The sequence below is a fragment of the Erythrolamprus reginae genome, chromosome 1 (genome assembly GCF_031021105.1).
Source record: "Erythrolamprus reginae isolate rEryReg1 chromosome 1, rEryReg1.hap1, whole genome shotgun sequence".
NCBI lineage: Eukaryota > Metazoa > Chordata > Lepidosauria > Squamata > Dipsadidae > Erythrolamprus > Erythrolamprus reginae.
In genome coordinates this window covers 209,784,692-209,802,733 of record NC_091950.1, presented here as the reverse complement: position 1 = coordinate 209,802,733, position 18,042 = coordinate 209,784,692, and the positions used below count along the sequence as shown (strand labels likewise).

At 36.9% G+C, this 18,042-nt stretch overlaps 1 protein-coding gene across 7 annotated transcripts in view; it reads right to left on the bottom strand.

Annotated features, from left to right (window-relative positions):
* ANKRD44 (ankyrin repeat domain 44) overlaps window positions 1-18,042 on the bottom strand; it is a 183,258-nt gene that overhangs the window by 75,374 nt on the left and 89,842 nt on the right. For all 7 annotated transcript variants that reach the window (XM_070732107.1, XM_070732109.1, XM_070732102.1 and 4 more), the window contains exons 4-6: window positions 15,089-15,159; window positions 8,522-8,722; window positions 8,159-8,246 (exon numbers count right to left, since the gene is read on the bottom strand). In XM_070732107.1, coding sequence (XP_070588208.1) covers window positions 8,159-8,246; window positions 8,522-8,722; window positions 15,089-15,159 — 360 coding nt within the window. The remainder of the gene's footprint in view (window positions 1-8,158; window positions 8,247-8,521; window positions 8,723-15,088; window positions 15,160-18,042) is intronic.

Here is an 18,042-nt window from a genome sequence, read left to right as displayed (position 1 = left end):
TCTGCTTTGTGGCAACCCCTGAGATATTGGAACACTGCTATCAAGTCTCCCCTAGTTCTTCTTTTCATTAAAGTAGACATATCCAATTCCAGCAATCGTTCTTCGTATGCTTTAGCCCCCAGCCCCCTAATCATCTTTGTTGCTTTTCTCTGCACTCTTTCTAGAGTCTCAATATCTTTTTTTACATCATGGTCACCAAAATTGAATGCAGTATTCCAAGTGTGTCTTACCAAGGCATTATAAAGTGGTATTAACACTTCACGTGATCTTGATTCTATCCCTCTGTTTATGCAGCCTAGAACTGTGTTAGCTTTTGTTAAATTTCACAGTACAGTAAATAAAACGTAAATATCTTTTATTTTCCTTAACTGTTAACTCTATTGAGCTTCTGATAAGTTAGTGATCCCCTTTTCAAACAACCTATAAATAGAAGTATTTAAAGATGGGGCTGACTGAGAGTTCTGGGTTTTTGGATTTCTGGGAAAGAAATGGTGAACTCAAGACAGCTCCACTAAAAGTGGAGCAAAGAAGCACAGCAAAATAAAATGCACCAAGTAGATGAGCTCTTTGTAATTCCTTTTTGGACAAAGAAAGCACAAGTGCTCAATACAGCTGTTCCTTGCAAAGAGTTTGCAAGACAGCAATCTGCAATCGCCTTCTCAAACCATGGTTGCCAACTTTAAAACTGGGTTCTTATACAGGTACTTCCTTTACTAATCACTTTTAAAAATTGCTTGTTAACTGCTCTTCAGCTATAAGGAATCACTGGATTGGCATATGTGAAAAAAACAGGTGAATTTCTGTTAGCATATAGCATGGAAAAGGGGGGTAGAATGTTGAGAGAGAGCTAATTTGCATACTGGCATGTGATTAGTTTTTGGCAGTTGGAAGATAGAATTCTTGGGATTCGTATGCTGGCTGTTGGTGAATCTGCATCATAGAGAGCAGATGTATAGAGAAATATAGTTATACTGTCAACTTGTTTATTTGTGTAAATATGAAACTAGTTCAATCAGAAAAGATGAAATAAAAGCATACGTTTGATATTGGAGTCATTCTATCGTGTATTCAAATATACATTGAATCACGGTTCTGCTATGAAGAAATTCTGCTGTATGAAGTGAAGAACATCACTTGAAAAACATAAATAACATAGAAATCCAACATAATGGGTTACGGGCCCAGATAACCAGAAAATACCCAGAAAGAAAAATTTCTGTGGAAAAGACAATTGAAGGCTGTGGCAGTCGGTGGTGTTAACTGTACTAGCTGGAATTTCTGTGACAGTTGGCAGTGTGAGGAGAAAATTTAAAGGTACAATATTAAAAGTGCAAATTTTTCTCTGAAGATTTATCAAAATGGCTGGGGATATGATACAAAAGTCACTAATCAGCAAATTGAATTGAGAAAATTACAGTTCATGGTATATAAAAGTGAAGTTATTATTGGAGTCTGAAGGCTCATGGTATCTTATTGAGCAAGATCAAGAAGAATGTGAAGCCAGAAGACAATACAATAGAGAAAACAACAGAGCTAAATTGTTGCTGGTTATGAATACAGTATAGAAGATTCAATCTTGTTCAGAATTCAATACCAACACCAAAATTAATTTGGAAAACACTTGAAAATCTATTTGCAAGGCCATTTGTAAGCAAGAGCTGTTTCTGAGGAGAATGTTGTATCAAATGAAGATGAAACTTGGCACAAGCATGATAAATCACCTAGACAAAATTGAAAAGACTGTGTGTGAGCTGAGAAAGAATAATGCACAAATAGATGAAGAGTAAGTTGCAGTAATGCTAAGTTCAGTGGAAAATAGCTACTCAACCATTGTCAATATTCTTGAAAATTTGCCAAATAAACAGATAACTGTAGAAAATGTGACAAGTGAATTGATAGAATACAATAAAAGAATTAAAATATCAGCAGGGGGTGACAGTGGAAGCACCAGATTAGCTGAGAGTAATGTGGATAAAGCATTAAAGATGAAGAAGAAAAGATGCTTCAGATGTGGGTCTGACAAACAATCTTATTTGACAATATTCAGAGAAACAGAGTACCAAGAATAAAGAAAACTTCCAAAGCTATAGAAGAAAAGAAACCTGAAAAGATGATGATGTGCAGAGAAAATGATGCAGAGGAAGATGATCTACAACATTGGGTGGTCGACTCAGGAGCATCAAATCATATGAGTTATAATAAAAATAATTTTTTGCAGGTTAGAAAGCAAGAAGAGTCAGATGGATGGGTTGAGATGGCTGATGGACAAGAAATAAGAACAGGAGGGGTCAGAAAGGTGAATATATCAGCACTGAAACATCCAGAATAATCAAGACAACAATGTGTGGAACAATGTTATGTGGAGTCCAGAAATCAGTAGGAATTTATTGTCTGTGTCTAGACTAAAAAGTATGGGTTTTTTGTATTATTTGAAAACAATATATGTAAGATAATGCACAAGGGCAAAGTGTGTGTAACAGGCAAGATGGAAGGGTCTTTATATGTAATTGAAATGAAGGAGAATTTGGAAAGGGCAAAAGGATGTTTGCAAAATTTAAGTGAAGAAAAATGTAAAGTTCCAAATTGCATACATAAATGGCAAATCTGTTCAATAAATTACTTGTAAAAAAAATAATTGCATTACTTTTGGAACACACCCTGTAGGTTAAGCCATGTGAATTTTGGGTATTTGAATTTATTTTATTTATTTATTTATTAGATTTGTATGTCGCCCCTCTCTGAAGACTCGGAGCGCCTCACAACAGGAATACAAAATACGAATAAGATGACAAATGAAAAAGATGAATATAATTTAAAGGTACAAAAATGTGGAAACTATGAAGTGTGTAACTGCTGTAACACTAAAAAAGCAAAAAGAAAAACAGTTCCTATAAGAAGTAATGGAAGGTCAAAAAGAGTAATGGAACTTATACACATTGATGTGCATGGACCAGTATCTTGTAAAAGTTTTAGTGGTAAATCTTATTTTTAATCATTATCGATGATTTCTCAAGATATTGCTTGAGAATGTAATGTCCAATGGAGAATAAGTCAGAGGTACTGAAATGGTTCAAATTCTTTGTTATGTGGTCAAAGAGGAAATTTGGAAATACAATCACTACAATATTAAGTGACAATGGTAGTGAATTCACAAATAGAAATTTTGAAAATTATGTAATGTCACAAGGAATAAGTCACAGACACACTCCAATAAATACCCCAGCAGAAGGGGGAATTTAATAATAATAATAATAATAATAATAATAATAATAATAATAATAAAAGGAAATTTTGGGCTGAAGGGCTCAGGTGTGTAAATTACATACAAAATAGAATTTATCACTCCTATCATAGAAAGTCTTCATATGAAGTTCTATATGGAAGAAAGCCAAATCTAAGCTATACTAGAGTATTTGGATGTATAGCATATGTTCATGTTCCAAAGCAGATCAGAGGAAAATTAGATTCAAGTGGCAAGAAAGGAATTTTCATAGGATATGATGAGAATAGGCATGCATACAGAATTTATATAGAAGAAGAAGATAGGATAGTAGTGTCTAGGAGTGTAATGTTTGAAGTAGACATAGGGAGAGACCATGTGTGGTTGAGAGAAAAAAATAATGAGAAAGAAAATAATGTTAGAAAAGAAATCAGTAAGGAAAAGGAAACACAGGAAGTAGCTAAATTTAAAAAAGAGAATAAGGCTAGAGTGGTATTAGTAAAAGAGCCACAAAATTGGGAAGAAATAAACAAATTGCCAAATGAAGAGGCAAGAATATGGAAAAGGGCAGCTTCATCAGAAATTATTTCATTGAAGAGAAATGGAACTTGGAAATTGGTAAAGCTACCAGAAGAAAATAAGTGAATTGGTTGCAAATGGGTGTTTAATGCCAAATACAGTATAATGGAGAAGGCAACATAATGAGGTATAATCATGTAAAATATATGGTGTTTAAGAAAGAAATTGTCTTAGAATATGTGCCAACAAAAATATGCTAGCTGATATATTTACAAAGCCATTATCAAATGAAAGGCATGGAAACTTGATGGATTTGCTAGCAGTAGAGAAAATGTAAATAAATAATGTTTTTTCCATGCAGATGAAATAAGAGATGATTTTATATTGTTTGTTTGAAAAAAAAAAATAAATGTAAATTATTTCAGCAGGGGTATATTAGCATATAGCATGGAAAAAGGGCATCGGATGTTGAGAGAGAGCTAATTTGCATACTGGCATGTGGTCAGTTTTTGGCAGTTGGAAGATAGAATTATTGAGATTCGTATGCTGACTGTTGGTGAATCTGCATCATAGAGAGCAGATGCAGGGCCGCCGATAGGCCAGTATTACTGCTGCTGGCGTCAGGGGCCCGACCAAATTGAAAAAAAGGGGGGGGGGGCAATTGAAGAAGACCGGTAACACAGATCAGCAAAAATGCCTAATTTTCTCTCTTCTGCCTAAAGAGCTTCATAGCTGTTAAAGATGAAGTTTGGATCAGAGCTAATTTGGTATACATTTTGATTATGGTGTTAGGTTTTTTTCAAAATTGTTCCCTTCTAAGTGTGAGGAAAAGATGTGTTGCTTTGGAGTTGACACGTTTTTTGGAGCCATCTCGCCATTTTAGATTCGCGAAGCAAACACCATCCTGGATTCGAGAAGCAAGCATTGTGGGAAGTGGGAAGATTTGAATATGCAAAGGAGAAGCTGTGTAGAGCTACTATCTAAGGACTTTTCAACAGAACAAACAACTACATCATATTTTGAGACTTGTGTGGAGAAGATCTGAAGCGGGAGTTTGTTAGTTTACATTTTACATTCTACATTATGTTAAATGCATACAGTAACATCTCACAGTATGTTTAATAGATATGATAACATCCTAGAAAAAGAAGAAGAAAAGAGAAAGAAAAGGTGTTGTTCTTAGAGCCACGGACATGCTATTTGTTAAGAGACATTATACATTACACATTTAAAAGCTTAAATATATTAAGTTATCGAACTTAATAGTAAGTACATCTATGAGAAAAAATCTTGGATTTTTTTGCACATTTGGTTCATAATATGGATTTGATGATACATGAGGGTATGTTCTTTTTTATAAAGCAATTTTAAAATTTTGCAAACTTTGGAAAATGCTATAAGGAGATAGGTGGAGAGGTTAATGAGAAGAAGACGGAAGGGGTTTTTTTTGCTCTTCCCTCCTCTTTCTCTTCTTTTTTCTTGCACTGTGCTTTTCTTTTTCTTTTTCTTGTTTTTTCTTTTCATCCTGTTGTGTCTTTACATTCATATTTACCTTATATACTTAGTGTAATTTTCTATTTTCTGTTTATATCTCTTTGTGTTCTTATTTGTTTACAGATTTAATTCTATTTTTTTAACTTATTTTAAATTTTTTATATAAAGGAATTAGTAATTAGGTTTGTAATTGGATTAATTGGGCAATATTTGGTGATCCTATTTGTTTTGTTTTTTTCCCCTTTGATTATGCTACCGCAAGATGTTTTCAATTTTTTTTAGGGGTATTTTTTAATAGGCGCTAATTATCTGCAAAGGGTTGACTTTTTTTTACATCTATGGTGGAGTTTACGTATAGTTTTAAACATTATTGCGTATAATTTATCTTCTGGTTACCTGTTATTTATTGGTATTATTGTGAAAACAAATATTTTTCTAGTGTGGTGCAGGAGTATTTTGTCTTTATCCTTTGTGCCATCTTATTGCTGCTTTTAATATTGTTGATGGCAAAATTAATAATATTTTGTTAATTTGGTGTATTTGCACTGTTCTGGTTATTTATTTATATGTATGTAATATGTTGATGTGACTTGAATATATTTTCTGTGTTATTAACACATTGGTCAAAAACTGAGAGGCCACCGAAGAGACATGTGGAATCAGCATGGCTTTTACTAAAGCTGAATATATGACAGAACTGGTGACCCTAGCAGCTGCACTTTATAATGTTATATTTGTTAAATGTTGTGTTGTCTAGTAAATATTTGTATATGTTTACAGTTCACTGTGCTTTCCTTTATGATGTCATATTTGCACTATAGTAATAAACATACTTGACCAAAAGATTTAACAAAATGATTCATATTATTAATCTGTCAAACAAGTGTACCTTGTTGTAGTGGCAGGGTTTAATTTTTTTTTGTGAAAGGTAAATTTAATACATAATTGGTATGTCGCAAAATAAAGTAGTTTTAAAATGGCGGGGGGGGGGCAGACACTTAGGCTGTATGGGGCCCCAAAATTCCTGATGGCGGCCCTGAGCAGATGTATAGAGAAATACTGTCACCTTGTTTATTTGTGTAAATATGAAACCAGTTCAATGAGAAAAGAAGAAATAAAAGCATAAGTTTTATATTGGAGTCATTGTATTTGTACCCCAATATACATTGAATCACGGTTCTGCTATGAAGAAATTCTGCTGTATGAAGTGAAGAACATCACTTGAAAAACATAAATAACGTAGAAATCTTACAGTTTCCTTCAATCCTTACCAAAATAAGTTTTAAATACAGGTTTAAGGGCTTAATTTGTTTTAATAAACAGCAAGGGACTAATTGAAACTTTAATTTTAATTAAAACTTTAAATTAATTAAAATTTTAATTTTAAAATTAAAATTACAAAGAGACTTAAAACAAGATTTTAGAATTCTTCATGGGAAAAACTTCCATTTTGAATTAAAAAAAAAAGAATTGACAGGCTGGGATGTTGAAAGTTGGACACTACAGGGAACTAAAGGTAACTAAATATTACAATTAAAGCAGAAAAACAGACATTCAACTGAAAAGTACAGGAGGAAACAAATTATTTTAATATTACACATATTTTTGAGCATATTTTCAAACAATGGACCCAAACTTATTTTTAAGAGTGTCTGCCTCTATAGATAAACCGTCTTGCATTTCTGCAAAATGCAGCTCCTGAACCAATATCACTGCGTAATGACAACACCAAACTTATCTCAGTAATTTCTTCAAAAACTGTCCCATTTTCAGCAGACTTGCGCCTACAAAGCTTTGCAAAGAAAAGTATCAATTAAGATCAGAAGTCTTCTTTGTGCAGTAAAATATGGTTGTTAAATCTAAAAGATGAGCTCCATATACTAATGACCCTGATCTTTTCCCATATGTTTTACACATTTTTCCCTTTCAGCTAACATATAGAGAACTCTTTTGTAAGTCATTAAAGCAGAAGAGTCTTTCAGCAAAACACATGGATTCCTGATCAAAAGAGATAGTTAATTGAAAGCAACATTTCTAAAGAATAGTTTCCTTAGTCTATTTTATAAAATGAAGTTTTATACATAATAAATTACACACTGTCTCTGATATAAATTATAGATATGATTCAGTTCAAAGATAGAATCCCTTTTCTACTTGTGATTTCAACATATTGTAGTTTTTTTTAAAAAATCACGATGTTTTTCAAAGTTATTATCCTTGAGGGTTCTTCTTTAAAAAACCAATTGTTGATAACATATGTTGACTTCAGCTTGACCCAGATATAATATCGTGAGTCATTTTCATTTTAATTATTTTTTGATTTTTATGGGATAAATTATATATATGTATCATATTATGACTAATGCATTTTGATTTTCCTTTCTGCTTGAAGACTATGTGTCAGTCATCTGTTTTCATGAGCATCGGTTTGTAAAATGTAATACTGTTTGTCCTTACTGGTAAGATTGTGTCTACTTTTCTGTGAGAAAGATACTGAGGTCTCTACAGAAAGTTTCACTTGATACCTGCAATGGCTTTAATGCATATTTTGTTTATCACTACATGAACTCTGAACCATACAAGAGTTGAAAAACCACTTCAGTTTGAAATATTTAAAAAATATTCAAATGAAAAGTGAGCAAATATTTTTAATTTAAAGACTTTTAACTTTTAATTTAATTTTTCCTCCTTAAAATGTGATATAAACCTGGGATTTATTTAACCCTAAGATGCAAACAGAAATAAATTATCAAACATTAACGTTAGAAGAATATATCAAACAACAGAAGAAATTCAAAGAACTACAAGAAATATCTTTATTAAATTAAGGGAAGATCTTGCGTATTGTAATTATTATGACTGCTACTACTTATTGCCAATCATGTTACAGACATTTTGCTAACAAGAAAAAAAGAACTCTCTTACCCTTGTATGCTGCCCAGTGTAAAGCTCTTCGGTCCCTTTTGTCGAAGGCATTGATATTTGCTCCTTTAGCCAAAAGTAAACTCACCATCTAAAAAAAGCGAACAGCCCCAAAATGTACATCAGTCAATAGTTATAGACTATGCAACAATTGACTTAATGTTGATTTCTACTTAACAAATGTATTTACTTTTATTGATTGATTGATTGATTGATTGATTATTTATTCATTTTACCCAATCCATTGGATTCAAATTAGCAGAACAATTCTGAGTCTGGTGTTCAGCTCACATCACATAAAGGCAAATGATTTTGACAGACCAGACAGATTTCAAAGTAAAAGAACAATGTTATTAAGGCACTCACTTCAACGTGGCCATTCAGAGCTGCATGGTGTAATGCTGTCCGACCTCCTCTGTCGGAGACATTGACACTACTCAGAAGTGGAATTATCACTTCCGCACACTTCACAGCTTTATTTGCAGCTGCAACATGTAGGGGTGTCTGCCAATTCTTGTCTCTGGCATTGACATCAGCTGAATTCTTAATCAATACTTGTACGGCTTCCTAGAAGGTCACACAATTAAATCACAAGGAAAGCATTTATTAGAAACTATAGATTAAATTTACAAATTTTATACTGAACAGTAGCCTATATATACAAGTATGAATATATGTATGTACGTACGTACGTACGTACGTACGTACGTATGTATGTGATTGACTCCATTACCTTTATGCATACTGTGTTGAATAGCCATAGAAATGTTTCTCTAGCTTGACTGAAGTGTTTAAATCCAACAGTGCTCAATATGGAAGAAAATGCTATAGTCAACAGCCTACTTTGAGATAAATTCATATTCCTGTACAATTTCCTGTAAATCATACTTCTCCGATAGTTCTCCAACCGGATATGTAGGGTTGCAAACTCCATCATTCCCAAACTAAAATATCAAACCATGTTTATTCAGATCCAACTTAGTGAAGACTATTTATCAGTAGGCTTAGATTTGGATTGTTAAGTAACTGAAAACACTTATCAAATGTGTAACTCTGCATCCAGTCTGAAGTCTTCTGTTATCATACAGCATTGGCAAGAAAGTGAACTGGTATCTACCTGGTTGGGTTGCAGAGTATATGAAATCACACTTAAAATGGTTTCTCTGACAGCTCTGGAGAGCTTATCAATTTTCCACTGGTGGGAATTCTTCTGTATACCCTCCCTCAAAATTCCTTGGCTCAATCTAGCCTCACCTTCCTCCTACAGAGAATCAGCTGTCATTGCTTTGGACTGATGCGCTATTATTAACTTTTTAAAAAGTACCAAAGGACAAAACCTTGGTGGCTTTATAGCTCCCTCTACTTAGCCGATAACTTTCCATTTTGGTAGAAGAAATTACAAATCAAATACATATCATACAAAATGCAAATAAAAAAGGGGAAATGAGGCACTGACTAGACACGGTTTTTGCTGCTTGATGATTGATCAGCTGATTGACTTAATGTTTCTCAGCAGTGTGAGAGGCAGAAGCAGTGAGGAAAGTTGTGGGTCACTTAAAATCCTTTTTAGGAGAGTGGGAGGTAAAAATGGCAAAATAAAAGTACATTTTACTGGTTTAATCTAGATTATATAGTTGTTAGCTGTTTCACAGTGCCTTCTGAAGAATTCTGGCCTCGTGTGAATGAGTTGAGTCATTCCAACTTTGCTTCTGCTGCCATTGCAAAGGATTAAATAAATCACAGCATAATTTTTTCTTAGTGTGTTTTAATGTGATGTGCAGCTGGGGAATTGTTTTTTCTTATTCTAACAAGCCAAGATTTGAAAGTCAAGAACTCAATATGTACACCCATGCCTCTCACAGGTGGCCATCAAACAATTGGAATGGAGCTGGAAAAAACTTACATCTTACTAAATATTAGGGAGAGAAAAAGGAGGAGTGGAAAGTTTTTTTCAGCTTGAGATAACTTCGATTTTACCTGGGAAAATTAGCTGTAATCAATGACTTTATTCACATGGACATTATTTGGTTATATACATAATTATATGGTTCCCTCACTAACTAAGACTACTACATGAAGACTTTTGACTTGCAGACATCTGCCCACAATGCATGGCTGACAATGGGTATAGTGGAAAACCATGCAGCTTCCAGAACTGTTCTTTTAATTGGCCCTTCAGATTCATTATATGCTTAAAGCAGAATGATGATCAATCTACATGTACCTAATTGCTATTGTACAGCTTCATAGTGCTTTTACAACCCACTCTAAGTGGTTTACAGAATCAGCATATTGTCCCCAACACTCTGGGTCCCCTTTTACCCACTTCGGAAGGATGGAAGGCTGAGTCAACCTTGAGCCAGTGGTAAGATTTATTTGTTTATTTGTTTATTTGTTTGTTTGTTTGTTTGTTTGTTTGTTTATTTAATCAGATTTGTATGCCGCCCCTCTCCGCAGACTCGGGGCGGCTCACAGCAATAATAATACAATATAAACAAATCTAATATTTAAGTTAATTTAAAAAAAAACCAGTTTAGAAACCAACCATACATACTAGCATACCATACATAAATTTTATAAGCCTAGGGGGAGGGAAAATGTCAATTCCCCCATGCCTGACGACAGAGGTGGGTTTTAAGGAGCTTACGAAAGGCTAGGAGGGTGGGGGCAACTCTGATATCTGGGGGGAGTTGGTTCCAAAGGGTCGGGGCCGCCACAGAAAAGGCTCTTCCCCTGGGTCCCGCCAAACGACATTGTTTAGTTGATGGGACCCGGAGAAGGCCAACTCTGTGGGACCTAAATGGTCGCTGGGATTCGTGCGGCAGAAGGCGGTCCCGGAGATATTCTGGTCCGGTGCCATGAAGGGCTTTATAGGTCATAACCAACACTTTGAATTGTGACCGGAAACTGATCGGCAACCAATGCAGACTGCGGAGTGTTGGTGTGACATGGGCATATTTAGGAAAGCCCATGATAGCTCTCGCAGCTGCATTCTAGCAGTTAGTTGAAGTAGCCTGCAGTGCTGCTGCACTCTAACCTATATATGTCAGTATGTGTGTGCTAAAGAAATATAACTGAGCTGCAAAAAACAAAACAAAAAGTATGTGAATACTTTTAACTGTTCAACTATATTTGAGACAGATTACAAATCATCTAAACATGTTCAATAGAAACAAACAGGTTTGGCAGGTAAAACAAGTCCAATAAGTTTTATATCAAGATCATAGCTTTATCACTTTTCTTTTGACATTGGATGTTAAATTATGCCATTAATGTGAACCATGGAGTGGCAATTTCTATCCACCTTCCTTTTTTCCCAAGGATTTGTAGTTCATTACTAATCCCCTTCAGTGGACTTTTACCAGAAGCCAACAGCTGGGAAACTCCAATACTGAGGCAGCCAAAGAGTACTCACATTTAGAAACAAATTCTAAGAATTCATCCCCTTAGGCTTGGCAAAGACCCAAATAGTTGCAAAAGCAATTCCACCAATCTTTGGAGAAAAGCCAAGCTGGCAGCCTTTGAAAAAGAAGACTTTCTCAACAGCCAATTCATTGGCATGGATTGTGTAGACCCAACTTTGGAAAACGAAAATGCCCTGCAAAATGGCAGCTTAGAATGGGAGCACACTATACTGTAAATGAAAATTTAGCTACACTTGGTTATTTTTCTCACTTATTAAGTCTTAAGTGAGTAAAACAAAAGAGGGAATAGAATATTTAAGTATAAAAAATACCATACTGAGCTATAACTCCAGACAGGATAAGATAGAATTAACTTGCAGACCTAAGGAAATTTGTCAAACAGGTTTTGCTGCCTTGAGCATTATTTTCAATATTTTGATAAGAGATGATTGGAGGGGATGAGAATGTGCCCAATCAAACTTTCACGTCACTACTTTCTGACACACTGCCGTCTCCCTTTAATATAGTCTTGTTCTAAGCAGGTATCCTAATCTCTTGGGAATGTCAAAGATAAAGTTATGCCATGCTTTATTGGATCATCACATAACTTTTCCTGTTAAAAGAAAGTGCAACATTCAGGAATGTTTTCTGCAAGGATGTTAGAAGGCAATAAGTGAGTGTTTTTAAAATGAAATTACATTTAGCAAAAAGTGTTCTTTCTCCAAAGAGAGTCTGATTTTAGAAGACTGCTAGCTACAGTGAAGAACACTATACATGATTAATTCATTTTATAGTCAAGATCATTAGGGATTTTAAATGTATCAATAAGCATGTTAAAAATCAGTTTTGCTCTGAGCCCAAGGTTCACGAAGTGGTCAATGACAGAGGATGTCATTTCTTCTGCTTCTGAAACAGTGGAATGTGGACATTTTGCCACATTCCCTCTGTCCCTTTGGTGGTTTCCCTGTTCAGTGGAATTAATGGCTCCTTGCATGGTAGACCACTTTTCTGGTGTCTTAAACACAGAACACTCAACAAGGTGGTGATGGTAGTAGCTGGCTCATTCCCAGAGACCTTAGAAGCAACAGCAGTGGTGGAGGGATGGCAGGCAGCTGTAGTTGTTTCATCTGTGAAAGAAGAAGGGGGAAAGAAGCACTGTGGCAGAACTTACAGGGACTTGAAAGAGGATGCTCACCAATGGGATTGTAATGGTTGCTTCATGGGTTTGAAACCAGTAGAAAAGATTTCAGTACTCTACGCAGGTTTTATTCCATTTTGAGACCAGCATGACAGCAAACTAGACAGAAGCTAATTCTTATAGACTGCAACATTTTATTTCCTCTATACTTCCTCAATCAATTTCTATGCCTCCATCAGAGAGAGAGAGAGCTACAGTAACAACTGCTTTTCCTGGATTGTTCACTCGAGAATCCAAGCAATATTGTTGAAGTTTCAGCATTCCTTATAAATCCAGAATCTGATAACATTTTACTGGTTAACAAGATTTTTTTAAAACAAACAAACCATAAGCTGTTGTGAACCATAGCTCACTCCATCCGATGCCTTTTTGATCTGATAAAGGGAGTTATCCCAGATGGAAACTGAGACCTTTTAATAAATGATTGGAAAAGATGCTACCATTGATTAAAACAACTACAAAGCACTCCCTATAGTCTCTCTTACTTTACCAAATGCATGGTTTAGATCCATTTCCCCTTTTTTACAGCGCAACCTGTGCACTCCTAATACAACTCAGGAAATAAATCGAAAGCAAGGATACTCAAGGTATTTTAGTTCATGTTTTCTTTCCTTGCACCAGAATAGAGATTAAATAAATTGTGGATTATTTCCTAATTTCAGTTGAAGTAGTCCTGGCAATCTTATTTCAACACTGATAACAAGACAGTATTGGTGAGCAACCTGACAACATGAAGCCAGTTTTACTTTTAAAAATAAATAGTTGAGGGTGCTTTTAGGCAGAATATCTCCCTTTCTGCCACTGACTGCAATGTAGGTAACCACACTGTCTAAAATAGAGTTAGGTTCAGGGGTGAGTCCCTACCAGTATGCTAGGGTGCGCTGTTCCGATAGCGGCCCACAGATTGCACAATTGGCACACAACCATTCCGGTATCGTCTTTGCCATCTCTCTTTTTTTGAATTTTAGGTCTTTTTTCTGCATGCACAGAAGCAAAATCTTGTGAAGGGAAGCTTGCATGTAATTTTGGCAATTTTTTGCTTCCACGCATGCATGGAAGCAAAAAAAATGGCAAAATTTCATGCACGTGAGCGTCCCCTTGCAAGATTCCAGTGCTTCTTGCGTCCTGTGCATGCACGAAAGCAAAATCGTGCACACAGGGTGCACCGGAGAGTGCCCAAATTGCCAGGATGCGCACTCATCGTACTGGTATGCCAGTAAGTGCAACCTGCCCCTAGCTGGGTTGAACTGATTAAGTTAATGTGCATTGTAATCACATTGCCAAACATTTCTCTTAGATTTTCTACTTTTTAAGTGGTATTTACTTGCAACTTATCCACTAGCCTAGCCCCTGTATACAAAGAAGGTTAAAGGAAGAATAATGGAAGTTCTCTTCTCTCCAGTTGTTCTGGCAAAGTGAAGGCTGGGATTCAATCCAATTACTGGATCCATAATTATACAAGAAAGGAAATATCAGCTTTTGTTTCTTGAAGACATTTATGCTCTCCAAGCCTCTGGAAACTTTAAAACTTTCAAATAGATTTCAATTAGTTTCCTTGCTAGCAACAGGAACTTGGTGTATGTTGATTTCTGTTCCGGCCTGTCCAGAAGCAAAATTCTGGATCAGCATGAGATACCAACTTTTAATTCTATTTCTCTTCTCAAATAAGTGTTTATGCTTTCTATTAGTGACTGGGGTTATATTTCATGGTACAAATCTATTAAGTAAACCAGATATATGCATCTAAACCACACAAGCTTTGCATGCTAGCCTTTCTTATGTTAAATTCAGCATTTATTCATCTGTGTCATAGACAAAAATGATCACCACATCAAAGAATACGATGCAATCATTACCAGGCCCACAAATAATTCTGGGAAAATAGAAAATGTTTCTGTTTAGTCACCAAATTGTTAATGTAAAGAAGCTTGTGCTGTAACTTAATTTATTTATAAATCTTTTGGAAGTCTCAAGGTTTTAGGAAGACAAAATGTTTATTGGGGCCTTACGGATACAAGTGAGCTGCATTTTCCTGAATAAGTTAACAATAGAGAACACAACAGAAACAGGACACAACGGAAACCCCACACCACCCCCAAATATGCCTGCTTCACAGCTTTTATTCCCTGATCCAGCTGACTACTAAGTAAACACATTAAATATATACATAGTAGCCCATTATTCAAGACACCTAACTTGGAATTACATAGACAATTATATTGAATCGGTTCTTTACAGATATGTGTTCAAGAGATAAAGTAACAGTAGTGCATTTTTTAAAGTTGAAACTTCTGAAGCATATATTCCTGAAGCATTGGATGTATTACTCACTTCACTCCTTGAAGCAACGGCTCGGTGGAGAGGGGTCAGCCACATGTTGTCCTTGGCATTGACACGAGCTCCTGCAAATCAAATGGACATCTCTTAAATCCCACCTTACTCAAAAGTGAGGTTTACTAAACATAGCAGCAGGCAATATGGAATGTGTTTCAGACCATACTGCCCAATGTTTGACGTTTGTTTCAAGATGGCTGATAACAAAGGCAATGTAACCCTGCTGACTCCCAAAATAATCCTGGAGAGTTGAGCAGGAAAGAGAAGCAAAAAGGACTGACTTTCTTAAACTAATACCTCCTACAGAGAAAGAAAACTTGCAGCAGGAAAGACCTAGTGAGGCCAGGGATGGAAATATCCAAACAATACTATTTTGAAAATAATAAGTGAAGTAGACCCAGAGACAGGGTTTTGAGCAATCGGTACTTTTATTCAGCTCAGAGAACAAGTGACAGCTCAGCAAGGTAAAGTGACAATTCAGCGAGTACCGACTGACTCTGCCTGGAGAAACCGCTCCTTTTATATATTTGCGGTTCCCGCCAAAGCTAGAGCCGGCCGCGTCTGAGCCAATCAGGAGCGACTTCCTGCTTGGGCTCAGACAGCGCTGAAAGAGGAACAAACTATTTACAGAGTTACAAGGTAGCCATTACAGGATACAACACCCCTCCCCTCATAGTTGGACACATCCATCAAGAAAGCCATGTGACAAAGTCGTCCAATCGGTGGGGCCTCTGAGGAGCTCGCGCTGACCTGCGCAGTTCAATTCCTCCTTCGCCACTGACTGTGGAGGATGGCTCGCCACTGTTCTCCCGGTGTGGCGGACTTGGCCTGGCGGGCCCAACGAAGGCTTCGGAGGACGAGGATGGTTCGGCGTCGCTGGATGGTTCCCCCTGGCCCGATAAGTCTCTTTGCGTGTCTCTTATTTCGGGCAATGTACTAAAGTCTGTTGAAGGGGGAGAGTCCATGTCAGCGGTTTGTGGCAATTGATTTTCTGTTCGCTTCCGAATGTGGTCTATGTGTCGTTTCCACAAACGACCATCCTCTAGTTTAACAACATAGGTCTTAGGTGCATTTTGCTTAACAATAATTCCCTTCATCCAGTTTACATTTCCATCAAAACTTTTTACATATACATTTTGTCCCAAATACATTTCTCTTTCAGGTTTTGTACACATTTGGTTATTATTAACACAGAACCTTGGGTTTAACCTGTCTAGTGGTGACCTCAACTTCCTTCCCATCAATAACTCTGCAGGGCTTACATGTGTGTGCGAGTTAGGGGTAATGTGTTGGGTGAGTAAGAATTGGTCCAAGTTCTGTTGCACATCCCCAGGGCCTGACCTGCGCAATGCCTCCTTTTCCACCCGTACGTAACGTTCTGCCAATCCGTTAGCCCAGGGCGAATAAGGCGAGATGAGGGCATGCCTGACCCCTAGGCCATCTAGGAACAATTCGAATTGCCTGGCTGTTAGCTGTGGCCCATTGTCAGACACTAAGAGATCTGGGCAACCATGGGATGCAAACAGTCTGCTCAATGCTTTGATAGTGGCACTTGTGGTTATGTTGTTCATTGCTATTATTTCCAACCATTTGGAGAAGGCATCAACCACTATTAAAAAATACTGAGACCCCACTGGGCCAGCAAAATCAATGTGGATTCTAGACCAAGGACCAGCAGGCTGTTCCCACTCAGCCGGAGTTGTTTTGGGGGGACTGGGCCGTGACTCTTGGCACGGATCACACTTTGAAACCCAACTTTCAATATCAGCATCCAGCCCTGGCCACCATAAATGCCCCCTTGCCAGGCTCTTCATCCTGACAATCCCAGGATGACCCACATGTAACATTTTGAGTACCTTTCCCCTTAGGCTTTTGGGGATGATCACTCTATCCCCCCACAGCAAACAACCTTTTACATACGATAACTCAAGTCTTTTGTTTTTAAAATCACACAATTCAGGTTTCACAACATCATTTTGCCATCCCTTTAGAACACAGTTCACCACTTGTTTAAGGATTTGATCTTGCTGCGTGTGTGCAGCTACCTCTTTTGCTGTGGTTAGTGGGTTTTCCTCAAGTTCTATCATTAACACATCTGTGGAAGGAACAGGGTCTTCCACTAAGTCTGTTATGGGGCATCTGCTGAGACCGTCTGCATGATTGATTTCCTTCCCCCCCTTGTGGGTGAGCTCATACTGATACCCTGAGAGGAAAAGAGCCCATCTGATTAGTCTTGGAGACATAAAAGGTGGAGTGGGCTTGTTGGGGGCTAGCAGGCCTAGTAGGGGTTTGTGGTCAGTTACTAGCTCAAAGCTTCTTCCAAAAATGTAATTGTGAAACTTCTTTACCCCTGCCACTAATGCTAGAGCCTCCTTGTCTAACTGGCTATAATTCCTTTCTGTGCTGGTCATGGTTCTTGAAAAAAATGCTATTGGGGCCTCTGTCTTATTAGGTAGAACGTGAGCTAGGACTCCTCCTATGCCGTACGGCGAAGCGTCGCACGTGAGCCTAATGGGTAGTGAAGCACTATATTGGACTACTACACTTTTAGAAGTTAATAAATTTTTTATTTGAGAAAAAGCTTCACGTTCAGTTTTCCCCCATGTCCAGCGGGCTTCCTTCTGGAGTAAACGATGGAGAGGCTCTGCTACTGTTGCCTTCTGCTTTAAAAAAACGGAATAAAAATTAAGGAGGCCCAAAAATGCCTGCAACTCATTCTTATCTCGTGGCTCTGGGGCTTCTCTAATTGCTCTCAGCTTCTCTGTTGTGGGGTGGATACCTTCCTTATCTATTTTATATCCTAGGAATTCTATACTGTTGGTTCCCCAGACACATTTATCAGGCTTGATTCTTAAACCTTTGTCCTGTAACCTCTTAAGTACTTCCCTTATTCTTTTGTTTACTTGTTCCTGGTTTTCCCCTGCAATTAAGATGTCATCAAAGTATGGGAT